Source organism: Balearica regulorum, chromosome 12 (assembly GCF_011004875.1).
Source record: "Balearica regulorum gibbericeps isolate bBalReg1 chromosome 12, bBalReg1.pri, whole genome shotgun sequence".
Taxonomy (NCBI): Eukaryota; Metazoa; Chordata; class Aves; order Gruiformes; family Gruidae; genus Balearica; species Balearica regulorum.
The window spans coordinates 3856720-3883125 of record NC_046195.1 but is presented as its reverse complement, the minus strand read 5'-3'; the positions used below and the strand labels follow the sequence as shown (position 1 = coordinate 3883125).

General features: G+C 41.2%; 2 protein-coding genes across 3 annotated transcripts in view; both read left to right on the top strand.

The window, feature by feature from the left end:
* The window catches only part of UBE2Q2 (ubiquitin conjugating enzyme E2 Q2), a 50650-nt gene extending 29723 nt beyond the window's left edge, over nt 1-20927 (top strand). For both annotated transcript variants that reach the window (XM_075764411.1, XM_075764412.1), the window contains 8 exons: nt 6916-7000; nt 12362-12422; nt 14466-14556; nt 14858-14916; nt 15322-15370; nt 16273-16368; nt 17359-17425; nt 19223-20927. In XM_075764411.1, the coding sequence (XP_075620526.1) occupies nt 6916-7000; nt 12362-12422; nt 14466-14556; nt 14858-14916; nt 15322-15370; nt 16273-16368; nt 17359-17425; nt 19223-19254 (540 nt within the window). In that variant the 3' untranslated portion in view covers nt 19255-20927. The remainder of the gene's footprint in view (nt 1-6915; nt 7001-12361; nt 12423-14465; nt 14557-14857; nt 14917-15321; nt 15371-16272; nt 16369-17358; nt 17426-19222) is intronic.
* A 166-nt stretch (nt 20928-21093) lies between these two features.
* FBXO22 (F-box protein 22) lies at nt 21094-25939 on the top strand. The gene is made up of 7 exons (XM_075764413.1): nt 21094-21264; nt 21394-21526; nt 21674-21761; nt 22085-22180; nt 23251-23415; nt 24341-24506; nt 24958-25939. The coding sequence occupies exons 1-7, from the start codon at nt 21161-21163 to the stop codon at nt 25385-25387; spliced, it is 1182 nt and encodes a 393-aa protein (XP_075620528.1). The 5' UTR covers nt 21094-21160; the 3' UTR covers nt 25388-25939.
* Nucleotides 25940-26406: the final 467 nt, after the last annotated feature.

Sequence of the window (26406 nt, the reverse complement as noted above, 5' to 3'; positions counted from 1 at the left end):
CAGCAGACATGTAGATCATGTCCAGACACAAGATGTGCTATTTCTCATTAAGCTAGTAGGTGAGGATGTGAACAGTAGTTAGGTACAGAGGAGGGACCTGTAAATATTTAGGGAAGGAATAAGATTTAGGATTGGTATGTCGGGAATACCTGGATTTTTGCCCAAGGGAACCAGCTTTGTTCTAGTTCTTTCACTTGATGATTTTTCCAGTAAAAAATTTCTAAAAAGTCTAAATTGCACATTAGATTTAAGAGCATTGCTGTTGTAAACCCTTTGATTTGTAGCGAGAACTAGATACATTCAAAGTGCTCAGTGCTAGCCAAGCCAATCCGCTTTTAATATTGGATACACTCCTGATCTATCTAGTTGTCATAAGAATTTAGGGAAAAGGCTCCTTTAGTTAGCAGAATCTTGACTATTTCCTGTCATGAATTACTGGCACTAAATAACTTTAGTTTAGAAAAAAACCCTCTTTTTTTTAGTTACTGACACTTCAACATGGAAAAGATTCAGTTCATAGCCATCTACTTTGCAAAGAAAATAAAATAGAAATGCGTCTGTCGGAGTTCTTCAACCACAGGTTTTCTGCTCCTGTCCCAGTGCTGTTTTGGGATATGACTTGAGTGCAGACCTGTCAAAAATACTTTTGACTTACGGTCTGCTGAAATAGGCAGCGTGAGATAGCTGGCTAGAGGAGACTGTTCTTTGATTTGTATATGAATTCATACATACCACGTTGTCTGAAGGAAAGTGTGCAGTAATGATCACACCTCAAACTAAAACAAACAAACCCCAAACCAACCAACCAAAATGCCAAACCTGATCAGCGTTTCAGTATTCAAAAGCGGGGAAACATAAGTTGCCAAATACTTTGGCTGTATAGTCAAGCCTGTTTTAAGACTTGACTAACCATAAACAAGAGTGGTCACCAGATTTGTTTAAACTTAACTGTTCAGATTTTGAGAAGATGCCTGTTGAGATTCTGTGTTATTTCTGTATTTATAATTCTGACCTAGTGTTAAAGAGTCCTCAGTTGTTAAATAAAATAAATCCTCTTGCAGCCTGAAAGATGCTTTGCCATCATCTAAAAATTTGGTAGAACTGAAAAAAGGTTTTCATAGTGTCAACAGTGTTTAAAGGTGTGGAAAGCCTATTAAAACTGCAGATTTTCTTTTGCTGTCTGTTCTTTCCCATTTGCCAAATACTGGCTTTCCTTTTGCTTTTTCCTTCTACATCTAGTGGAGCTGAAATGAACACTGCTGGGTTTTTTTGTTTGACAACAGCAGATTCAACTTACATAATAGCTGTTTCTCATGCCAAGACACTTTCGTTGATGCTGGTGCATAAACAAGGTCAGCTGAGTACAGGGAACAGGGTATTCAGCTGCTGCTGAGGAACTGTGGTATTTTTGTGGGTCACCAGAAATAGCTGCGCTGCTTAAATAATTTCTCAAAGGACTTGTCAGGGTTTACTCTTAAGTGCTTGAGAATTTAAAAGTAGAGCTGCACTAGTAACCCAGGAAAGAGCTAACCTAGTAGCACTTCAATGCCCCTTTTATGCTGCCAAAGCACAGGACTTTCAACAGAATGTGTTAAACACGCTCTAAGATAGGAGAAGCTTGCTCAGTATCCTAACATAAAGCAAAGTTTCAATCTGTACAGCCCTTCACAGTGGGTTTTCTGAAGGGACAGCATGGGTTTCACAAACGTAAATGTAGTAGCTGAACATGGTCTGTGCTCTCTTGGTGTCCTTTGTTTCCTCAGCAGAGGAAAGTGAAACAAAGCCTGTGCCATTTACATGCTTGTTGTTGGAAGAGGGAACGTGAAGCCTAACGTGGAGCTTTGACTAGTGCGCAGTGCGACCAGAAGACTTCTCGGTTTCTTTACAAGTTCATTGGCCCAAATCCATGGGTCATCCTCTCTCCCCTTGGCTGAAATGCAGGTTGAAAATGCGGATCATGCTGAAGGTTTTTCCATAGGGAAGGGGTGGTGCTGTCTAGTTTTCACATACTCTTAACAGGTTAAAGACATTTTTCTGCTGCTGAAGACTTTTGTCATTGGAGTTTTTAGGGTTTGTGTGTTTTATGCACGTTAAGAATATGTATCTATTAATTTTGTAAACTAGTTCTCTTCCTTGGCAGCATCCCTGATCCTATTCTTCTTGCTGGCATCAGAAAATAAACTTAAATTTGGCTTGCGGTATAGTATGTAACTTGGAGCAAGAATTAATCCTCCTCTGAACATTGTAGTAACTTTAAAGAACCACTTGCTTACTGGGGATAAAAAATGGTCTTTGAACTGGAATAATTAACTTCAAATATTTAACAACTTGCTGCTGCTTGCTTTTCAGAGGTCTCTCCCCGCATAGTCATTTTAGAGATTAATGCTTTTCTTATTTAGATAATGCTATTAGCTTTTCCATTTCCTACTGAGGAGTTTATGCACTTTCCTTTAGAAGTCTCAAATGTTTCCACTTTCATCTTTGGATTTTATGAAGTCTAAGGTGTCATTTCCATTTTCAGTCTGATCCTTGAAGTAAGTATGAATCTACTTTTAACTTGCAGGAATGAATGTACTTCTGCACAAATACTGAAAAAATTCAGTGTCAAATGAGCAACCTTGTATTCTTTAGCTCTTTTTATGTCACTTTAGATTTTATGTTATTATCTTGGAGGAGTTTCAATTTTTTGTGTTTCGTTTTAGCAGGTAATTTTTGGTCTTGTGGCTGGATTATCTGAAACATACTGCAAGTGAGGCGATTTTTTGTTTTGATGTGTGATGGTATTTTTCTGATCAGATGGAAAACAGACAATCCGGTCTTTGGATTTAAAACTGTAGTGAACTGCACCTCCTACCCCCAGATAACTCATTTAAGGTGCAGACTGTGGTTGTGTTTTGAGAGGTGGAAGGGGGGAAGAAAATGTCCATAGGAGAAAAGCTGAGGCTGCAAAACCTCATCTCTCTGGAGACTTAGTGCATCAGACAGTTAGGACAGTGGCATGTGCTGTGCAGATTGCTGCATGGTTAGGTGTGCCCTGCTGACTTGTGAATGCCGAAGCTCACTTCTGAAATCCTAGTTTTCTTAGAAGTTGTTTAACTGTTCTGTAAAGTGTTTTACTCAAATTTGTACTTTCATGCTTAAAATACTAATTAAGGATAGAAATACTTCTGAAATGCCTAGAATGACTTGGGCCAAATTTTCATATTTCTGACAGTGGCAGAAGCACATCCTTACAGGGAAGAGTTTAAGACAAACTTGTAGTGATGCCTCTCATGAATATTTTTCGTGTCCAGCGGTTTTGGCTCTGGGAATTCCTTTCTGTTATTTGCAACTCTCAGCAAATGGCATGTTGTCCACGTGAACGTTGACCTCCGTAGCAGAGATTTCTCCGGCTTACCTGCTCCTTGCTCTGGAGAAGCACAAGTATGCTTGTACAGGAGTGGATGAGACTTTTTGATTACTTAATTGGAAAAAGTCACTCGGGGCTTGTCTGGCAGCTCTTAACTTCTTCAGTTTACGGATCAAATGGCTATGCCTTTCTGCTCTTGGCATCAACCCCATGCAACAGATACCCGTCAGATCCCATGATTGACCAGTTATTTCTAAGGCAGTCGCAACTATAAGTCTCGATCTCACAACTGGAGAAAGTCCCCCTTTTCCAGAAGTATACGTAGATAGTTACATCTGAATTCAGTCTTTGAAATTATAACTTGCATATAGCGAATTATTGAAAGTTAAAGTTTTTATTTTTGGTGTTTCAGAGCAGTGGTGTTTGGCATTAAGGTTACCATCAGGTATAGCAGTTAATCTCTGCAGGCTTCCTCTTCAGCTTCCTCCAAGGGAGGTTCAGAGCATGCAAAGGAAGCTCCTGTGGTAAACTTCTTAGGGTTAAGCTTGCCAGTTTCTTTCTCTTGATCATAATTACTGGTTTGCAGTCTGTTGACTCTTTTAGAGTAGCAAGTCTAGCTGTATTTAATACTGCTATGTAAAAAGTGGGCAGCCCAACTGGAAACTCCCAGGAAAAAAGGGTGAAAAACACTGCTATAGACAAAGCCTACTGAGGCTAGTTTACACACACTAAAATTAACTTCTTTTTTTTAAATACCACTTCAGTTTATCAGCAGTTGTAATGGCACTCAGGAGCATGTGGGCATGTTAACTTTTGTTTTTTAAATTACTACAGTACAGAAGATACTTAAATTTTCATATGCAAAGGTGAGCTTCAAACATTGTACACAGAAATTCAGTAGCTTAATTTGATGGAAATAAAGATGCAACGAGGAAACTAGTTTTCCGCAGGATATCTTTGAGGATCTAAGTTGTTTTTCAATTGCCTGTGTTTAGAGGTTGATATTCTGTGAAAAATGTTAAAAAAAAAAAAAAAAAATCCCTTTTTTCAGCAAGCAATATAGCAGATGAGACAAGGATATTGAACAACCAAAACCTTGACACTTCTCTCTGAAGTTTCTTTTCCTCTGGACTGAACACATTCATGAGTCTCAACCTTAACACTCACAGCAGAGGTCTGAAAAAGCACAACGATTTTACAGAGAACGGTGGTTAACACTGCATTGTGTTAACTTGTTAAGTGTCATGCTTCCTTTTTCAGCTGATCTGCAAACAGTGGGTCTAAATAGTAGTAATCTGCAAATGATGTAAACAACCAGGGTTTTTTCTATAAAACTCGCTTGCTCTTAAAAGAAGAGCAATCCCTTCTTTGTCTGATACTGCTTTATAGACAGGTGCTTCAGTAAAGTGAGAAATGACTTACCTGGAGCCCTGTCTTTATGTAGCTTTTGTTTAATCAGATGGAAAGTGTTCCCTTTTATTTGGATATTTAATTACTAAGTTCGTTCCTCATACTGGTCCATTAAGAAAAACTAGTGGATTTCAGTAATCTGTATAATTAAATCCAGTGGAATATGAAAATGAATAGCCTAAAAGAATAGTCTACAGATTATAGTGTGAAGCTAAGTGTAATATATGATGTTACTAAACAGAGGAGACAAAGGAGTATGTGGAGGCTTTAGCATCAAGTAGCTAGTACTGATATTTAATACTTATTAAGCAATAATTTGATCCTACAGTTAAGACCTTGTAGAATATATAATATCACTGTTGACTTCAGGCAAACAGGGATGACATTGCAGGTATTAGACAATGGTCATAGCTGCTTCAGATTCCTCCAGGAGTACTTCTCTGACACTTCTGTCCAAGAAGGATCTGTTTGTAGATGTTCATGGTGTCTGAAAGGAAACTGAAGACACAAATCGCTTCAAATTTTTAGATGGAGTAGAAAAACAGACCCATAAACTAATCATTCAGTACTTCACAGAGAGGCTGAATTTAACTTTATTCTAAGTGGGGGCTTTTTTGTCTTTGGGGTTTTTTTTAGTTCCCCCCACCCTGGAAAGCACGCTTATGAGCCACATGTATTAGCCTGTATTGCAGTGGGAGCGACTGAAGTCCGAGCAGCAGCAGAGAACTCCATGGTTCTCATGAAATGATCTACCTTTGGGAAACTGACTGCCGGTGAAAGCCAGAGTTTCACAGGGACGGGATTCAGGGTGATAGCTGCCTTACCTCATTTGGAGTCCTCGTTCCATTTCCATATTTTAAATCTTGTAATGCTAATTTTTATATCTGTTTTCCAAAAATCTTGAATGTAAAATGGTGTTTTGGATGGAGTATATATAAGCAGGGTAATCATGTAACATCTAAGATTCAGTATCAAAATCTTTCCTGCTAGCTTTGGCATTGAATTGAAGAAAGAAATTAGGTTCTTTTGGTGATCATGTTACTTTAAATAAGCACTTGAATTTTGTAAGAGGAAAAAGTTCTGTCATCACTTTAAAGCTCAGAAAATTGAGGCAAAAGCTCAGAAAATTGAGGCAAAAGTTAATACCAAGGTCATAGAACGTTGAGGATGTATGCAGAATATATCCAGTGCAGCAGTTGTTGATATAAGTAGACATCAGTTACTTGGTAACTGGTGTGTTCATTAGTTTGTCAATAACTGGTGGTTTTTAGAGCCTGTCATGTTTGATATGCATGTCACTTAAAGGTCTCCCTTTTCTCTTTTTTTTCTTTCTTTTTTTTGCTTTAGCACTGTATTTCAGGCTGAAATACCAGGTTCAGAAATCGTATGCTAAGTTTTCCATCCCTTTGAGATGCTGAGTAATACAGAACTGAGCTCTAAAAGAATAGATTTCTGCCCTGGTTGCATAAACCACAAGAACTATGAAAAATCACAACAAAATATTTGGTATTTTAAGGTTTACTTACCCTAGTCTTTGTCTGTGTAGGTGTTGATTTTTATTTTTTTTTTTCCACTCTATTGCAAATAATAGCGTTGCTTTTGTTCTGCATTTTCTGAATATGTCGGTTGGGCTTCATCCAGAAGCTGATGTTCTATAGTGGATAGTTTCCAACTCCTGTACCATTTTTCATAATCAAGTAAAAATATACTTCTGAGAAAACAGCAAAATACCTTATGTGCGGAAGCTTGTTCTTAAGATTAGTTGTACTCTTCCTTCCAGTGCATAAGAGCAGAAGGTAAAAGGAAATATTTCCCTGTGTAGAAATGTACTGTGGATCTATCTTGGAAAGCAAAATGCCGGAGAGATTAAACTCCTTTACAGAAAAATAGATCTGTTGTACCTTGATTAAAAGTGTGTATAAGCTATACCATATCGTAGTATGTATTAATGTGCTGCTTTAGAGGGAGTGTCTTGTTTCTTTTGAGTAGTCTTTGCTCACTAGAATATGTAACTTTTCAAAAACCTGATCCTAATAGAGAAATTAATATATTCTTAATACCTTCTAGTTAGTGTGACTTTGTAATGGAAATAAAGCTGTTTGATGTAAATATTACTTTTTACTTATTTGGAGTCTTTTTTGTTTGTTTGTTTTCAGGGTGCAGTCTCTGGGTCAGTTCAGGCTTCAGATCGACTTATGAAAGAACTCAGGGATATATATAGATCACAGAGTTATAAAACAGGTAAAATGCTTCAGGTTTCCCTTCTTAAAATATACTTTGAAAGAATTCTCTTGGCAAATACTTCTTGCTAATCCTTCTGTGTTTTGTTGTCATATGTATATACATGTGCGTGTATATATGTGTACACATATATAAAAAAATAAAAATCGATACACTATATATAATCTCATTATCTAAAATAGTGTATTTGTGGAGAAAAAGGAAGTTGGGATACATATCCTCTAAAATGTTCTTCCTTTTTGTTATGCAAAGCTTCATGTGAGAATTAACAAGGTTGGTGTAACAATGAGAATGCTTTTGGGGTGGATGACTACAAAGAACAACTCAAGATTACTCCTGTGGGACTTCTTTAGTTTTCAGGCCTACCTGAAATTCAGCTCTCCAGCTATATAGAGTAAAAGCTTTGACCACTGCCAGTGGGTAGTACTGTTCACAAGAATATACTGGCTGTAGAGGGATTTGTGTTCAACAGCAGAAGGTTTTGTTACTATACAGGGTTTAACCTTAATTATGCTGCTGTTACTTTTATTATTTTGTGATGGTATTAATCTGATCCTGAGCTCCATGTATTCCTTGGAATAAGGATACAAGTGGCAATAGAAAACAAGCTTGTCTTTTAAATTTGTTTGAATAACAAACACTGATTAGCTGTAGGTAGGTGGTTGGCTGTTCTGTTTGCTCCGTATAAGGGCTGTATCTAAACTAGCTCGGCAATGGAATCAGTTGATTGAGTTGTCTGGGTGTTACCATACAAGAAGTAGAAATTACATAGATTTCAGGCAAGTTGTATTCCTGTAGGTCAGCTGAGTAAACGACTCCATCATTACGGCCAGGTATGAGAACCTGGTGCAGGCCAGGATGGGAGCAGGAGGAAATGCCCAGTTAAAAAGTCAGTCTCAGCTTTAGTCCTCTGTGTTTTAGTTTTCTGAACTTCTCCCCTAGTTTATTTCTAGTAGGCTTAAATCTCAGTTGGTGGCTACAGCATTTTAACTTGTGTGAAAGGACAGAGTTGAAGAGAAAATAGGCTTCTTGTTTTGATATGCCAAATTCACCTTTTAGGTAAATAGTTTTATGTGCTGAAGTACTGTGGACAATGGTTAGAAATCTGAAGTTTAAATTTGATTAGATAACCTTGTGTTGATCTAATGTAGCCTACATTTAGGCTTTATTGCAACTGAGGGTGTGCCAGTGTGCCCTAATCACCATCTGTCTGGTAAAGAATGGATTAGTGGGTCTAAGGAAGAGCCCAGAAATAGATCTGTATGAAGTCATGAGGGATGCTTTACCCTGCCCATGTATGATCTTCAGTGTTTGATTTATTTTTTTTTTGGGGGGTGTGTGTGTGTGTGTGTGTGTGTGTGTGGTATGGTTTTTGGTTTTGGTTGTTTTTGTTGTTGTTGTTAGAACAAAGATTGGGTATAACAAATCTACCTGACTATAAAGACTGTATGGTGCTTAGTCACATAGTGGTACTGCTTGAGGCACAACCAGGAGCCCCTATAATAATAGGTGTAGTTTGAGGTGTTTGGCTTGCTTAATAATGCCATTTCTTGGCTTTAGATTAATAATAAGTCTTAATTGCAAAAGACTGAACTCCTGGTGTAGGAAATACTCTAAATGAAGATGAAAAGTAAATCTTGCTTAAGAAAGTTGAGATGCTAAAGGATGAGTATAGTAACTTAGTATTAGCTTCTGGCTCAGGAATATGTAAAAAGACTACAACTGGATGCCTTGTGTGGATCTCTGAAACATGTTAACAAAGCGTCAGGTGGAGGTTGACACCATAAAACTGATGGCAATCCTGCTTTGAAACGCTGTCCTACTGATACATTTATTAAATTTTGCCAGTAAATGGTGCTGTTTGTTGTATAACTTACCTAGAGTCATTCCTTATGGCTTCATTTAGTCTTAGGACTTGAGTGAATTCAAGTATCGGCTCGTCTCCTTTGCACAAAACTCCTGCTTTTATAGCTTAGATCTGTCTTTTGCTGTTGGATAACTGTCACCATGTGAGCAGGGGCATGGTAGATAATTGATTTATTTTTTTTTAATGTGATCTTTGTTCCGAGTACTTGTTCCATGGACCGTTTTCCCCTTAATATAATTTCTTACTCTTAACACACAAAGGGAATCATTGTGAAATTTAAAGGTTCTGGTAACTGTTGCAAGGTAATTTAACACTGTTTTCATTTCTTGTAATATATGCCAGAAAATCTAAGGCTGCTTTTTAGTTGCATAAGAATCACTTTATTTAGTGTATGTGAGGTTACATGTTTTCAGGATTGACAATAAGCACTGGGACTTCTGAAGTGAATAGTACTTGTAGGAATAGTCCTTTAATTTTATTCTCTTCTGTTAAACTGTTTTATGAAAAAGTAACATTAAAAAAATACTGTTAGGACTTCAACCACGGGTGTATATTCAAGGTAGTATCCATTTTAGAACTGAAGTTCCCTTAGTGATTAAAACACTACTGTTGCAGTTCAAGTGACAGGCGACAAGCTTGCTGTCAACAGGAAAGTTGCTTAGCTACCTGGAAAGTCTAGGTGAAGAACTACCCTGAGAACAAACAGAAGACCGTTTTCCTACAAGCTAACAGAAACAAAAAAATTCCAGCAAGTTATGATATTCTGCTATAAATTAGACAGACCTTCATCATCAGCCTGTTTTGATAATAGGAGTCACAAATCCTCCCGAATAAGATGATCTCATGTCCTCATATGAAGTGGGAGATTTGGTTAGTTCATATGGAGGAATTCACAAAGGTCTTAACATAATTTGGGGGCGGAGGGAGGCGGTGAACAAAGGATTTGGGGATATTAAGTGAAATCTTTTCTCTTCATAACTTTATTGGCTGTGTTGTTCATATATAGTGACTTCAACTCACCGCTTTTATCCAAAGACTGCATGGGATTTATTTCCGGTTGTAGTAGAGTTGCTATAAGTAAGACATTGCCTCTATTTTGCAAGGGCTTGTTTTTCTTCCTGTGTTGTTACCTCTGTTTTTTTGCTTGCTTCCTGGTTCTGTCTGCTTGCTTTTACTTCATCACCTCCATGCATGGCCTCTTAGAGGAATAGAACAAAAAACCTCTTGTGTTTAAGTGAGGGGAACCTACCTTGATTCTCTTCCCTACTTTAAGGACCTCTCAGAAACTGGCACTAATCATACAAATTCTTCTTGACAGTAGCTGGTTTTCCTCTTAATGCCTAAATTAAGAGAAAAGCATATGAGCTGGTTCCAGATAACACATCTTGACTATTAAAAAACCAAGCAAACAAAACCCCCCTCAACTTTGGATAATGTCATTAAGAAGCTTCTGTGTCGAAACAGTGAGCAGCCCTGATGCTGTTCCTGTTCATGAGGACATACAGACACTATTCAGCTCAAAATGTGGGGGCTTGAAAGGTTGATTAAGTAGCTCTCTGTTCTGTTAAGGCACATTTCTTTCAGGCCTGAACTGTGTGCATCTCTCTGAAGAACCCTCTTAGAGTATCTGGTTTAGGTACAGTACAGCTCTTAAGACCAGCAAAAGTTACTACTTTGGGGAAGCTAGCAGAACACATGGGCTTCAGTAAGCTGTGGAGCTGAAGGACTGACCCATAATTCTGGGTAAGAGCAGGACCTTTAGGGTGGTGGAAGGAACGCGGGAACAGGGCTGGAGGCTTAGTGAATAAACAAGCTGATGGAAGGTCTCTTGTGATCTTCCATTGTTTAGGATGTTGTCAGAATCCTTACTGTAACTTGTTCTCTTGTCTGTAACAAGTATTTTATACTCGTGCTAGGTGCCAAAGCCGTGATACCGAGAGGCTGCTTCTTCCAGTCTTCACTCCCTTTTGGATGTAGGTGGGAGAAGATATTCTGGATTGTAACGGTGGAATAGGTTAATCATTAATAGGAGTTGACAGTGAGCAGAGTTCTGAATGTCATCTCTTCTGTTGTTACATCAGAGCAGTACAAATTGAAATTCTTATACTTCCTGACTTCCACTTATACTAAGGGCAATTCAGAAAATAGCATCCTTGGATCTGGGAAATTGGAAAAAGGCCTTAATAGCTCCTTCTGTTCATCCTTGAACGGAGAAGTGTGGCATCTCTGAACTAGCTGCTGATTAAAAAGGACATTGAGAGCACAGTGAGTAAGTTTTTAGACTTACTTTGTTGTCCTAGGTTTAGGAAAAATTGAAATTGTGATCTTGGCTGCAGTACCCACTTCTTTGTGGCACTGCAGTAAGGAGAAACAAGCATGGTTCCTTTACCTTGTGTACTGAATTTTGGAATGCTTTAGAAATAAAGATATCTAGACAGCTTGAAATGTCATCTCTTCTCCAAGTATGAATGCTTAAAAGTTTCAACTGCAAGATAATGCATTCTAGAATAATAAAACTCAGAAATGAGTACTGTAGCTCCTTGGAGAGACTGTGATGACTGCAGTCTGTTGGTTGTGTAGCCTTCAGAAATCCTAGGCGGATTCCCGATTTGCGTGTCTTCCGAATAATTACGTCGGCAACAGATATGCCGTTACATATTAGCCCAGGTAACAAGTTTAATCGTAGTTGTTTAATGTGTATGCATGAATAGTCTGTGGGGGAAGAGATTAGACTTTTGAACATCACTGATACCATTTTCTAAATCTTGTCTGATGGTTAAAGATTTACTGCTTTTTCCTGGGCTGCTTGTGAACTTCTGCAGAGAAGAAGCTTGAATACACAAGAAAATGGCAGCTAACCTTTCATCCTTCCCGTTGAGTGAAGTGCATAACTATGGTTTAACATGCTTAAAATAAATGGACCACTGAAAATCACCAGCTGGCTGCCAGAGACGGCTGGTTTTTTGATGGAACTTTCTGCCGCCTTTGGTCAGCTGTTGGGAATGTGCTTCGCCCAATGCTGTATCTTCTTTTTCTGAGTTTCTACTCCATACGCTGTCCAGTGTCCTGTCCTGGTCTGCCAATACTGATGAGAACCGGTGAAATGCAATGCTGCATACTCGGGCTGCGTGTTAAGTGGTTTAAAAGTGCGTTGGTCATGTATTGGGTATAAAATATACTGAGTACTAAGCAAGCTGGAGTTGTAGCTGTGGAAAATTTAAAGGGGAGCTGGAAGTGGGGAAATGGTTAAGTGTCAGAAAAACATTTTGATTCATGTGGAATTTTTTTTTATAGAAGTGAAAGAACTTTTCTTCCTTGTACTTACTCAGAAGTGCTTCTGCTATTGGAGGAAGGATGTGCCATCAGTATCTCAGTGTCTTACCTATTGCTTAGACCTACTGACAGTATTTGTACTTAAAAGTAAAAATGTTTTTGCTAAATTTTACCTTGTTAAACTTTTAGTGCATAATTAATTCTATCTCATATTTCTACAGGGATATATTCAGTGGAACTGGTAAATGACAGCTTGTATGAATGGCACGTTAAGCTTCTAAAGTAAGTTATTAAAGTTTTTTCGTGAAGAATGTGTTTTATTAGTGCTACAGAGTTTCTTTCTTTTGATAAATGAGAATCTCTAGCCAGAGCATATAAAACGGTGTGTGGTGGTTACAGTTCTGGTGTATGGAAATGCTTGCGGAGACTGAGCTGGCAAAAAAGCAAACCCTCTTTGCACAGCCAACACAGGGTTTATTACTGTAACTTTCATTACTGTTCAATTCTCTTTCCAAAACTACTCCAAAATATGAAACCTTAAACGATGAAATTTTTTGTTTAGAGTTTTTGTCTGGATGGTTTTAGTTTGGTTTTGTTTTTAATTTCAAGAAAATGCAACTCGTAGTTTCATGCAAGATGTAAAAAGGAACAGAACTGTCTTAGTGCCATTAGTTGTTTATTTCTACAGTTGAGCAGGCACATAGGACCGAAACTTTTAGGTATAACATAATTACGACTTACATAATTATATATAAACCTGTCTTTTCTTATGTATTGCTTTTCACTGTGTGTACTAGATGATAACTCATCTTGTTGTGTCCATAGTCCAGTAACTTTAATTCTAGAGGTATTATATTGAAATTATTCCTGCTAACAGGATCATCTGCCATCATCTTACAAGATAACCTGTAGGGAGGAAAAGTCTATCCAAACTAGGCTGGGTGGCTGCAAAAGATGACAAGAGATGAAAGAACTTCCATCAGTTCAGATTTGTCATGGTTAATAAGTGTAAGGGTATAAGCTGTTTCAGTCTAATAGTTGACCTGCCCATAGGAATAGTTGCCTTGTCCTGATGGCAAGACTTGTACAGCTATGTCACCAACTGCTGAAATACGGTTTTATTTCCTCCTTAGCGTAGTCGTAGGCATGTGAACATTTTGAAACTGAAAATGGCAGGAACGACGTATGTCAGAAAAATCTGTGCCATATTACAGGAGGCCTTGTCTATCGAGCGCTTCAATAACAAAGTGCTCAAACCACTGTGCAGGGATTTGAAACCTCTTTTCAAGTGCTGTGAGTGGGTCTGATGTTCTGCCTTCAAGAAAGGGAAAATGGAGTCCGTGCAGCAAATGGCTTCCACAATGATTTAGAGAAGATAAAAAGTACTGTGTGTGTTTATCCCAGCAAAAAGTGTCTGAAAACACATGAACTGTGTGCAGACCAGTTGAGGGGGTAAATGTCAGCGAGAAAAGAGCCCCTTTGCCCAAGGAGCGGTATTGTTACTAGAAGAAATAACCCTGAACTTGCCTAGTACAAGCCAGGCTGGAAATGATAGGTTTCTAAGCACAGGGAGATTTTTCTTCTGAAACAGCTTCCTGTTGGTAGGATGGGGACAAACTACCCATGTAATTCTGAAATAAGATCTAATAGGTTTGCGGTTTCACCTGTAGCAGAGGATTGGATTTAATAGTCCATCGTTTTGTTTAACGTCTGTATTTGGCTTGCTGCAAGCATTTTTTGACTAGTCTCTCTTAAAAGCTGCTGGGTTGTCAGAGCCTGGGTGGGATTGACCCAGTAGTGTCTGGATTAAATGTCTAGGCCGCTCACCACCAGCAGTTTGCAACAAACAATTGTTGAAATTCTGCTGAGCAGAAGCTGCTGGCTTTAGTACTTCTGCTGATCCAGATTACTTTTAACAGCAGATACAGAATTGTGATCACATATTCAATAAAGGATTCACTAACTGTGTACTGAATACTAGATCACTACAGCCTTCCTGTTAAAATTTTTTTTTTGGACATAGATTTTTCCAGTGAACTGAAGAGAATTAAAAAATTGTTGTTTTCAAATAAAGAGGTTATTTTCTGCTAACTGTGTTCCAATAACACTTGATAGAGTTGGGAACGTAGTGCATGGTAGCAAGCTTACATGCTGATCTCATGGCAAAGTGTTAACTTTATAAAGGGAGCAAGAGTTTTCTACAGTTCACTTCAAATTGCAGTTTGTAACTACAGATACATAAAGGAGCTTTTCAAGAGTAATTACTGTTTGCACGTAGTGAAAATACTCACTTCATCCAAGATCTCCCCCTTGCTTCTTTTATAGAGTTGATCCTGATAGCCCACTGCATAGTGATCTTCAGGTCTTAAAAGAAAAAGAAGGCGTAGAATACATTTTACTCAACTTCTCTTTTAAGGTATGTGTCTATGGGAAGAAATGCTGGGGTTAAATTTGTTGCTTACTGTAGAAATGACCTTCAGCTGTTACTTGGGTGAAGATGAAGGTGTAGCGTAAAAAAAAAAAAAAAAGGAGGCAATTTTAAGTGTGGCACTAAAGCTTCCCAAAGACTGCTTTTTAGCCAGTATTGTGGAAATGTGACCTTGACAAATGTTACTGCATTAAATGGGATTTGCCGAATAAGGCTACTGAAATACTTCCTGGTTAGGAAATCGCTGTCACAATATAGTTCTTAACCTGTTTTTTGTTATGCTTTTCAGGATAACTTCCCTTTTGATCCTCCCTTTGTGCGAGTGGTATCTCCTGTGCTCACAGGAGGGTAGGTTTGAGTTGCCTTACAGAAATTTTACTTTGTGGTAAAAATATTCCAGCTCGGGATGGGTTGATTGGGCTTGAGGGAATATTTTGAGAGTGCTATGTAGACTGCAAGCAATTTCCTCTAAGTATATGCATGAGCTGCTGCAGACCTTGAGTTTAATGAAGAGCTCAAAGTGTCATGTGAAGGCTTGCTTCTCGAGCTTTATGAACTAATAGTAGGCAAACAGCCGGGCACAGTTCCTCTTTGAATTGCTTAGTTTGTGTCTGGCTCTGAATGACACTGTGCCTGCCGTAATGTTGAAGTGGCCTCTTTGTGGACGGTTAAAGAGCTTAAAGTGCTGTGAACAGTTTCATCATTTTACTGACTGCTGATGTCAAATATATTTTCTTTCACGTTTGTTTCTAGGTATGTCCTTGGCGGAGGTGCGTTATGCATGGAACTTCTTACTAAACAGGTGAACACAGACTGTTATCTGGATAATAATAACAAAGCATGCTTTAAAATAATGAAAAATAGGTGTTTCCCCTGAGTTGAATCCCTGTGTGGAATAAATTGCACGCTCCAAAGGGAACATGGTGGAATAAACATCAGTTTCACAAGGTTTGCCTTGCTGATCTTGTGTGAGATCATCTTTTCTGCCTTGGAGGACTTGGAAGAGGCAAGAAGTGAGAGCACATCAGCTTTGAATTCTCAGAATTTCTGGGAGGAAGCTGGTGTAAAGAATGAGTTCTGAGGAGCAAGACACATTGTTTTCCTCTCGAGAAGCCTCTGCTACTGCACAAAGTCAGCTCTGGAGAAGTGAGGAATGCAGAAGATTGTAGGCATAGGTGTGACTCTTGTGTAGACAGAGTGATCGATTTTTCTCTTTAAGTAAATGAATGAAGTAACTACTTTCAGGCTCTGGCAGAAACTTTTGTAAACCCTGGAAGGTAAAGCAATGCCAGAGAGAAGCGGCAGCTTTCACGGAAGCAAAATTGTCATAGCTCACTCATTGGCTTCATTAGATAGCAGTCTCTTTTGCTTCTTGCAACAAGAAGCTGTAATTTCTGTTGTGACGTTGCTGAAAATGTGTAAGTGCTGTAATAATGGAGCTGCTTTTGTTTCTGTCTTGCTGTTTTTTGGAAATGTGTCATTCAGCCTTTACTTTTTTCCTGCAGGTTCTTAGTATTAATGCTGTATATCACTTTCCAGACTTCCTCTGGAAAACAAAAATTGTTAACTGAAAACAAGTAGTTAAAACTAAAACTGGAGTGCAGAAGAAAAATAATATCCCAAAGCACATGTTCCAAAATAGATTTGCAAGGTGAGCACAAGAAGCAAGTATGTGTTACGTAAAATACTTCCTTCCTCCTGCAGGGCTGGAGCAGTGCCTATTCAATAGAATCAGTCATCATGCAGATCAATGCCACTTTAGTCAAAGGAAAAGCCAGAGTACACTTTGGAGCCAATAAGGTAAATGCGCTGCCTGTATCAGTTACACAAATTCCTGTGAGGCTTCCATTTCTTTGCTGACTTGTATAGAAGATGCTTAATGACACAATTGTCTTGGCAAACATATTTGCATTTTTGATTGATTTTGATGTCTGGTGCACGTCCGAGTATTTTCTTGGCCGTTAACGGTGAGTTTGTGAAGAAATGGTGAATGTATTATGAGGATAAAACCTTGGGATGGGCAGGGCGTGTACGTAGTTGGACCTGTACTACCCCCATATTGGCAAGGGTGGGAGAGAAGGAGGATTTGGAATTGGGAGGATTTGGAAATTGTGGCTCTGAGAAAGGCTGTAGATGACAGCCTGACTGCCAGGATCGCATACACTGATGTTAAGAAGTTCTCCTCCTTTTGTTGGACTAGACACCTGCGAAGTTTCACGAGAGGGTAAAAATTAATACCGTGCAAATACCTCTGAGCGAGCCATTCAGCATTTATTGAAATCATAATTCAGTTCCAGTGTGCATGCTGGTAATGGACTGTAACTTGAAAGACTTTAAAGTACTAAATGGTATTTTGGAAGGATGTTTCAACATTTAAGTCCATGAAATTGTCACTTGGATGCCAGTTTGTAAGTACCGCTTCAAGGATAGTGAGCTAGGTAAGATGTAAAAGGTCATGATCACAATTCTAACCCAGTAGCTGGTCAGCTGAGCAGACAGAGTTACGGTGGGGATTGCCTGAAGCCCGCCGTTCCGGTTACATGCACTTCTGACTTCCCGCGGGCTCTGAACCCTCCAACAGAGGAGCCTTCCCAGCAGTAGGGGTGTGCCAATTGCTGTCATTGTGATGGGGGAGAAATGAGAAAATAAGGGTATTTGTCTTGAAAATCTTGTACTTGAGAGCCAGGAATGCTGTAACATCGTGCATGGTTTTGCTTTGTAACCCCACTGTAGAGTTCCTTTGTAAAACTAGAGGCAGGTTTTTTATGTTAGTTTTTTTTCTCCTTTCAGAATCAATATAATCTAGCAAGAGCACAGCAGTCCTATAAGTCGCTAGTACAAATACATGAGAAAAATGGTACGTATATTCTTGTGACTTTGTTCTTGTCTGCACAGCACCCTGGGAGTTGGTATTTGGCCACAGTAAAACTTGCAGTGCCAGAGTGTCTTTTCTTGGCTCGGGAAGACCATAAATGGTGTTTCCTTTTGCTCACCTTGCACTGGGAAGACAATAGCGCTTAAAGTAACTTGACTAACAATCATGGCAACTTTTGCAGCTTACAAGAATGTTCTCTGTGTTCCTACTGTCTTTTGAAAGGTAGTTCCATTTTCAGTGGTTGATCTAGTAACTTTATTGTTATTGTAGCTTTTGAAGTGTCTTTATTTGTTAGTGAAGTACCTGCTGGAAGTTTGCCCCTTTCCCTGAAGGGCTTTGTTTCACTGTGGCAAGACCTTAGCGGTAGTAATCACAAAGGAAGAGATAAAGTGGAAAGACAGATGTGAGACTGAAAAAATACAAGAAAAGTCAAGTGAAGTGCGCTGGCTGGAAAACGGTCCAATAAAAGTGGGAGACGCTTTTTTTTTTTTTACCCTGTTTAAAGCTGGTTAATGGTCTCTCAGGTGCACAAAACAAATATTCAAGTGCTTCAGGTGAAATTGCATTCGTTGTGCCAGGATGAGAAGACAACAAATGACCTGAAGGTTTAAGTGGCTTCCATGTACGTAGAAGTAGTCAGCAGAGTTGGTACCTGGGTCTCGTGATGAGGGAGTTAGTCCCAGTTCCCACTTCCGTGATGTTCTTTGGTCCAGGTTGGACACGGTCTCCTCTGGGAATTCATGTTGCTGTGAGCATGAGAGCATATTTCAGTGTGACTGTAGCGAGCACTTCAGTTTTCCTGCCTCTAAAACTGAACCTAATGCCTTCTCTACTATTGGGAGGAAGATGAAAGATAACGACTTTAACATGCTTTCCAATTTTTTGATATTTTGATCCTGGCATTAACTGAGTCTTTTTTTAGTTTGCTACAAAAGCCAGCATGGCTGTCTCTTTACTTCTAGCTATATGCTAGCCTTGACTACAGTGATTACCACTGCATCAGGAGCAGTACGCAAAGCATTCACAGCATTTTTTGCTGCTGCAAAAGGTGTCTTTACTTATAGCTGCTACCTGTTCTCTGGGACAATGTGAATCTCAACTCACTGTACAAAAATGTAGGGGTTTTTTTACTTTGTGTCTGGGAGAACTTGGATTGCAGATCCGGAGGTGGCTAGAAAAAACTATGCAGACTTGGTCAGGTACGAGTCAACTGCTAAATATGCCAAGTCCTATCAGGAGGCGAGTGGTTCAACTGACACTTGTGAGCCCATTCCTACAGCAAGATTTGCAGAAATAGGATAAAGCATTCAAACGCTTGTGTGTGACTCACTCCTGAGTATGCAAAATGGGATTTATATATCTATTTATATATGTATCCTAGTGTGGTCGTGTTTGTGCGTCTGTGCATTAAGTGGCTTGAACACTTGGGGGTTTTACCTGTATTCCATTTGGTTTTGTCACAGCCACGTACCTCCTTCAGCAGCTTCTGCTGGTTGGTGTCCAGCTCAGGCCAGCTGCTGCCACAGACCCCGCCAAACTTGGAAGTATTTAATTTTCACGCCCAAATGATGGGTCTGATCCTGGACTAGGCCACAGGCTTTATCTCCTCCTGCAGGCCACTAGCGCTTGGGGCACTGGGTCTCACTGAGCCGGCCTACTTGGAGCCAGCTTAGGAAGGAGCCAGATTAGGCTTCCATTTCCCACAGATGGAGAGTGAGGCGGTAAGATCGTCTTGACGCAGCAGTGTCGGTACCTAACGCGTGTCTCTGTTCTCCGTAGGCTGGTACACTCCTCCGAAAGAAGATGGCTAATATTGAGGACTGTTGTATACCTGGACCAATGTCAACAAAATGAGCTCTTTTTTATGTTTTCCAACACACAGACTCAAGCTATGAGTGCCCCTGTAACAGCCGTACTGAAGACTTTAGCTATTAGATAAGTTAGTGGATAATCTGTCAACTGACACGTAAAGTATAAGTTACAGCCTTACCATTCCGCTCTTCTTAGGTATCTGGACTGAGCAGTTTGGGCCTTTACTGGTTTTGTTCTGATGGAATAAGCATATTTGGGCCATGCCCTCCCTTCTCCCTTTTTTTTTTTTTTTTATTTGACAGCTTAAGTTCCCTACGGCAGGCCATCGAGTTACTAAAGATCATTCAATAGGAGTGAGTTGTTCACACACTTTTGTGTCTTTCTTACTTTTTGCAAAATGCAGACTGCAGAGACTTGCGTTGTATCGTTTCATTTAAAGCCAAGAAGTTTAATACATTGTTTAATACTGTTTTAGGAAATGTCAGGTCTTGCAAATCACAGTAGTTTTTCTGGTCTAAAATGGCAGCATTTGTAGTATTTCCAAATTAATGATATAGGAAAACACCTGTATGTTAAGTCATTAAACATTTTTCATGGCTGTGTGAGAATACGAACTGTTTCTTGGAAGAGATGCTGTTTGTTTAGATTGATTATTATTTTTTTTTTTTGGCTTTGGTTTGTTGGGGTTTTTTTGTTGTTTTGTTTGTTTTTTAAGCAGAGCAAGGCTGTGCCAATAAAACCTTGTAACTAGTCACTTCCACTGGGGCATCAGAACTTGCTGGGCTGTTCCTGCTACTTGTTGGCTCAAGCTCCTTAACAAGAAGAGCCGCAGTATGAAGCTTGAAGTTATTTAAAAATACTAAAAACCTTTTTAGGTGTTCCATTTTATTAACGGGTTGTTGCAATCATTTGTAAACTAATGAACTGATAAAGTGATTGGCACAAATCGAGATGAAAGTCCTTGAATGAAAAATTTTTATATAAAAGCTACAATAAAGTACAAAATCTCGTCATCTGATTCAGAGGTTTAAGAACTGTTTCCATGGTCACGACGGTGGTTTCGTTAGCGAGAGACTGATGAGAACTGTTCGTTCTTTAGTAGGAGATGGATCTGGTCTGTGTCACTACAGCGTCTTTCATGGCCTTACCGAAATCGATTCTCTCTTGGTTGTAGTACTCGTCAGTGGGCCTTTGCACCCCCAGGGGCTGCGCTAAGGGTGTGTACCACGGATTAAGCACTTTTTAGAAGCGCAGAAGCATGTTTTTGTTACGGTTTTTCAGTTGACTATCACGTTTGTGCTCTTTTCTCTATCAGGCACCCACGGGTCCTTGCGCATTTGCTTCTAGATCCAGTTTTTAGCTCGAAAGAAACGAGGGGAGAGGTTTGGCACTGCTTCCGATAACGCGTTGTTCCAAGTGTACGGTGGGTGACGTCCCAGCCTTTCTGCTTGCGTGGTTGTACCGGTATTTGTAAAAGCCCTGGCAGGCAGGCGCCCAGGGGAGCGGCGGCCGGCGCGGGCGGCTCTCGGCGGCTGCGAGCGCGGCGCAGGCAGATCCCGCACCTTCGGCGCGTGCTTTGGTTCGGGTTCCATTTCTCATTGCGGAGTTACTTGGCAATGTACAGCAATTTGTAAACTTGCATCAAGTTTATGAATAAAAACCATTTTAAGAAGTGCGCTGTGTCCCTGCCGGCTCCGGGGCGCGAAGGCGGGGGGAAGGGGGCACGAGGCCCGGGAGCCCGGGTGGGTCCTCCCCGCCGCGAGGCGGCAGCAGTGTGCCTGCGCGTGTTGCCACCGCCTCTCCCGCGTGACCGGAACTCCGCCCCTTGAGCGGCGGCGCGCGGGTGACGCAGCGCGCCGTCGGCGCGGCGGGGAAGAAGGGGCAGGCGGCGGCGGCGCCGGTGCCATGGAGGCCGCCGCCAAGGGCTCTTTCGTCCTCGGCAACCTGGCCGAGGTGGTGGAGCGCGTCCTCGGCTTCCTGCCCACCAAGGCGCTGCTGCGCGCCGCCTGGTAAGGGGCGGGGCGGCGGGGGCGGGCGCCGCCGTGGCGGCCGGCTCCCCGGTCCTGAGGTAAGGGCGGCGGCGAGGGCCGCTCCCGGGGCGGCCCTGCCGACGCGGCGTGTCCGTGGTGTGTTCGCAGCGTGTGCCGGCTGTGGAGGGAGTGCGCCCGGCGCATCCTGCGGGCGCGGCAGCGCGTCGCCTGGGTGTCGGCGCTGGAGCCGGGCCCCGCCGAGAGCCACGCGCTGGTGCGCGCGCTGGCCCGCGAGCTGGAGGTGGGTGCGCGCTGGGGGGGGGGGGGGGGGGAGCGGTGCGCTTCGGGCTCTGCTCCCGCAGCCTCCCGCCCGCCCCCGCCTTCTGTCCTTCCGCCCCCCCCCCCAGGCAGCGCCGCCCTGCCTGCCGCCTCTCCCGTCTCTTGGCAGAAGGTGCACGTGCTGCCCCAGACCGTGCTCTACATAGCGGACGCCGAAACCTTCAGCGGGCACGAGGAGTGTCACGAGCAAAAGAAAGGTAACCCGCGCCCCGGCCCTCGAGCGGCCCCGCGGAGGGAGGGGGGGGGGGGAGGGCGGGAGGGCTCCCGGGTGGGACCTCCAGGGAAGGCAAAGCTGCTGCCAAAAAACCCGAGGCCGCGTAGTTTTACGTCTGCGGTACGGTTCGAGGAGTTCTCTTTGCGCACCAGCGGTCCTCTGCTCTTGACGGAGCAGCCGCTGATGGGCTGCTGTGGTTAAATAGCAGCGGATTGATCGCAAGGTTTGTTCCAGTGCTGGTCAGAACTACTAATTTTTACTTCTCTCTGCTGTGTGGTTTTTTTTTTTTTTTTTTTTAAAAAACAGCCAGGAAAAGAAACAGTAAAGAAACAGCAATTGCGCTCGAAAAACTGTTGCCGAAGCGATGTCAGGTCCTTGGACTGGTCACCCCAGGGATCGTAGGTAGGAGGAAAACGCAGGATGTTGTGGGAGATCAGCTTGTCTAGCGTGTCACCCATCTGTTACAGTTCCTGTTTATCACAATTTCCTACGTTTTTGAATGTATAGTTCTGCAGACTGACGGGAGAGTTCTTGCAGCAATTGCGTGTTCTCCTACCTTGTTCGGCGTTAGCTTAAATTTTAAGGCATTCACGGTCTTGCTGCTAAGTCATACGGAGCTTAAATTCTTACTTCCTGTGATGCAGTTATAATTAAAAGGGTTGATTTAATTGATCAAATTGATTAAAAGGATTGATTAAAACAGCTTATTGCAGTTTTTCCTGGCACCTTAATGTAATTATTGACTGTTTCTTGGTTTTATCTGTATTTGTCAGAGTCACGTTGTGACTCGTTGTGCAGGACGTTCTCAGCGTGTACCTGGGTGTTGTGGTCTAGCAGGAGGTATACGCAGTAACAACGGAAAACTCACAGCCTCCCTTGGCAGTCTTTTTCTAGTGCTTCCCTTTTTTTATCATTAGGCAGTTTTTTCCTAGTTTTTTGCTTTAAATTCTCTTCCTGTAGCATAAGCAGGGTATTTGATCGCTGTCACTAGCATAATTCCATAATAGACTCCCAATATTTGTGTCATTTTCCCTTATACTGTCATCACACGCTTGTGTAACACCCTTCCCCGTTTCACTTGTGGTCCTTAGAAATCTGAGTATGTTTGCGTAGATTTACCTGCAGGAAAACTTGAGACAGTGGTATTGCATGGTGCTTGTTTTCCAGCTGATTTACAGTTGGTGTAGCGGGAGGGAAATGTCCAAAGGGACTCCCTTGTCCAGAGGGAGTTCAGCACAATCTATAGCCAGCAGGACTCTACCTGCTTCATCTTACCAAAACAACAAAAAAAATCGCACCGATTGTCAACTAGATATGTTGTTACGGAAATGAAAGTTAGGTGTGTTGTTATGGAAGTGAACTATCACGCTTTACATTGTCTAAGCTGTTCTGCCTCTTTTAATCTGTGTTACAGTGTAGACGAAAGTAGTAGAGTGGCTGAACACGAGGTGTCTGGGTTTGTATCTTTGTAGTTACCCCCATGGGCTCAAGCAGCAATCAACCTCAAGAAATTGAAGAGGGCGAAGCTGGGTTTGCTCTGTTGTTTCCCAAAATCGATGGGGTGAAAATTCATACCTTCCATTTTTCAAAAGACTTGAAGAACAGGGTCTTTGATGAAAGTAAATTTGCTGAAGCAGGTATGTCCTTGTTCTCCTTTTTTGGGGGGGGCTTTTGTGAAGTGTTGCATTGCTCTTTTAGGCACCAGCGCAGCAGCAACAGTTTCTGTGCTTCTATTCACAGAGCACTCTCTGGCTCTCCAGGGCTGCAGCTGGTGGTTCTGTGTCTCTGTTCTTTCCGTTCTCTGGAGTATTAAGTTACTGATCTTAGATTACCTCATTATGGTTCCAAGTGGAGCTGTTCAGAGGGAGCCGTTGCGTTTTGAGCAACATCTAATTCGTTAAAAATAATGGTGGATGGGTCTGTGCCATTCGAAATGATTCCCATCACCGCAGTTTAGAAATGAGTGGGGAGGAGCTGCTTCTCTTCTCAAAAATAACTTTGCATGTAGATCCCAAGCGAGGTGCTGTAGCAAGGAAAGGTAGAACAGAAGGCAGCTTAGTTCAGTAAACACAGTTTACGTTCCTCACGTTGTGTCCTCGGCAGGGTAGATCATTTATGAAGAGTAACATAGTGAGGGTTTCTTGAGGAAATGTATTTAATTTTCAGGTAAAGCTATTTACTGCGTTGTGGTTCTTGTTGAATAACCTGTACGCTCAGTTCTTATCTGTAAAAGGGCGATTAAGGCTGCCAAGTAAAACTGAAGAGCTGTGCCTTTAGAGGCTGTGATAAAACTCAAATGCTGTGCTAGAGAGGCTGAAGGCTGGAGGAAGCAGATGCAGTCGTCTTTTCCTTGCTAGGTTCTTTTCAGAAATTGTCACTTACGTGGGGAATGCAGCCCAGCTCCTGAATGCCTGGGCAACTTGCATCTCGTTTTCCCAATTGCAGCACTGGAAAGCTGTTACTAAAGGTGTGACATGTTATTTGGGATGAGACTAGGACAGCTGGACTTCAGAGGTCGGGGTTTAAAACTAAGAGGACTGGTGTTTGTCGTTTTGTTTGGAGGTCTGAAGAATAACCCGGATCTCCGGGTGGTTCTTCTCTTTGGCTACAACTCCTGGAAGTCTGGAGCCACTCGGTTTCTTCATCAAATAGTCAATCCTTTGAATGAGAAAAGCATCATCCTGGCTGGGGGACAAGTGGAGAGCTTTACATCGCTGACATCTGAGAAGTAGGTGTCTTTTTAAAGGTAAATTCTAAAGATTTAAAATGGGAGAAACACTGCAGAAGCCATAGCCTTTTAGTTATGTCATACTAGAGATGCCTATGAACAGGACTAAAATATTTTATTTTTTTTACGAGAATAAAACTGCCAACTGCCACGCTGTGATCTAGTCAGAAAAGCTAGAAGCTTTATATGACATACATGTATTTGTATGACTTGGTATGTAAGCCTAAGGTAGGCTTACCTTTAATCTGTGGTAATGGATGTGAATGTTTTTCCTGGTGAAAGGTTGCTATAAAAAGGTTGCTAAAACTTGAAGTTTTTTAACTATGAGGTGGCTTTCAAAATCACTAGGATTGTTGGTCTGTTTTGAAATCTACTTGTGCCACAGCAGAAGTAACTCAGGTTGGAAATGGTCTCTGGAACGCTCTCTGACTCGGTGCCTATTGCCTTTCAGTAACAACGCCCAGCCCGGTGATGCCTGCGGGGTGGTCGGGCTGGCTTTCAGCGGTCCCCAGATCCAGAGTGCCACTGTTTTGTTAGACCAGGATGTAGCTGACGAGAGGACAGCAGAAGCCGCCATGCAGCGTCTCAAAGCGGCAAACATCCCTGAGCGTAACACCATTGGCTTCATGTTTGCGTGTGTTGGCAGAGGATATCGGCATTATAAAACCAAAAGGAATATGGAAGCAGATGCGTTTAGGAAGTTTTTTCCGAACGTTCCCCTCTTTGGCTTCTTTGGACATGGGGAAATAGGATGTGATCGAATAGTTACTGGGAATTTCGTGTTAAGAGAATGTAATGACATAAAGGATGACCTGCTTCATGGTTATACTACCGTTATGACTCTCATTCACCTTGGTTCAACTAAAGCAAACCAAGTGTAAATACGTTTTTAATGCTTCAGTGAGCTGTTTCTTTCATTCCAGAAAGCTGAGAAGTCTGGAAGAGTGGACATCTTGCAGTCAAAGCTCCTTCCAAAACGTAAACATCATTTTGGTAATATTATCAAATCTTGTAGTTGGAATAGAGTTTAGTATCATAGCTGTGAGAAAGCTTTGCGTTTTGTGTAATCCCCTGTACGCATCAGAATCGCAGGCAAATGGTGTTGGATGGAATTCTGCAATTGAAGAAAGCTTCTTCCTTCCAAAATGAGAATGATTTGCACAAATGGCAGTTGGTGTCCAAATATAAACATGTAGAAAGAAACAGTGCTTTGATGTGCTCTATTTATGTATGTCAAACAGTCTAAGAAAACTACTGATGCACACTGAAATACTGATACATAAAATCCATCATTTCCTGGATTTCATTTCGAGACATGCACAATCTGCCCAGACTTGACAGAACTGAACGGTTTTACTAGATAAAAGGAATTAACGTCTTTACAGAAAAACAACGAAGTGCTCATTAAATAAAGATGAAAATACGTAAAAGTACCTTTCCTTCTATTCTTAGAGAAAAAGCCCTGATTTAAAGAGGTGTTGTCCAGTTACAAGCTCAGCTTGTTTCACCATCTTGAACTGAATTTCAGTCGTCTTAAATATCTGGTTTAGAATATCTGATACTTCATGTGTACCAGCTATTTCAGTCTTTCTCTAAGTCTACACAATCTGAATGCAGTGGTTGCCTTTTCTTTTAGATTCTTTTGTAGCATGATGCTCTATTATGTACCTTTAAATCCAGACTGCTAAAGATTAAGACTACCTGGTATCTTTAAGTTCCTTTAAAAAGTTTTTTGCTTTTTAATTTGAAATTGTGAGGCAGCAAGATTTATATAGAGCCTTTAAATAAGACTTGTGCTTTTGCATGTTTTTCCCATGCTTTTACGTCAGGTACCTGTTTTGATAGCTGCAGCTGGAACACAGTATTGTGAAGTTCAAGTAAGTGAATTCAGCATAGTCTC

Excerpts from the sequence above, each read along its gene's own strand:
- FBXO22 (XM_075764413.1), top strand. The coding sequence starts at position 21,161 with ATGGAGGCCGCCGCCAAGGGCTCTTTCGTCCTCGGCAACCTGGCCGAG. Across the intron at positions 22,181-23,250 it reads GGTCACCCCAGGGATCGTAG|TTACCCCCATGGGCTCAAGC; the intron begins GTAGGAGGAAAA and ends GTATCTTTGTAG. Across the intron at positions 24,507-24,957 it reads ACATCGCTGACATCTGAGAA|TAACAACGCCCAGCCCGGTG; the intron begins GTAGGTGTCTTT and ends ATTGCCTTTCAG.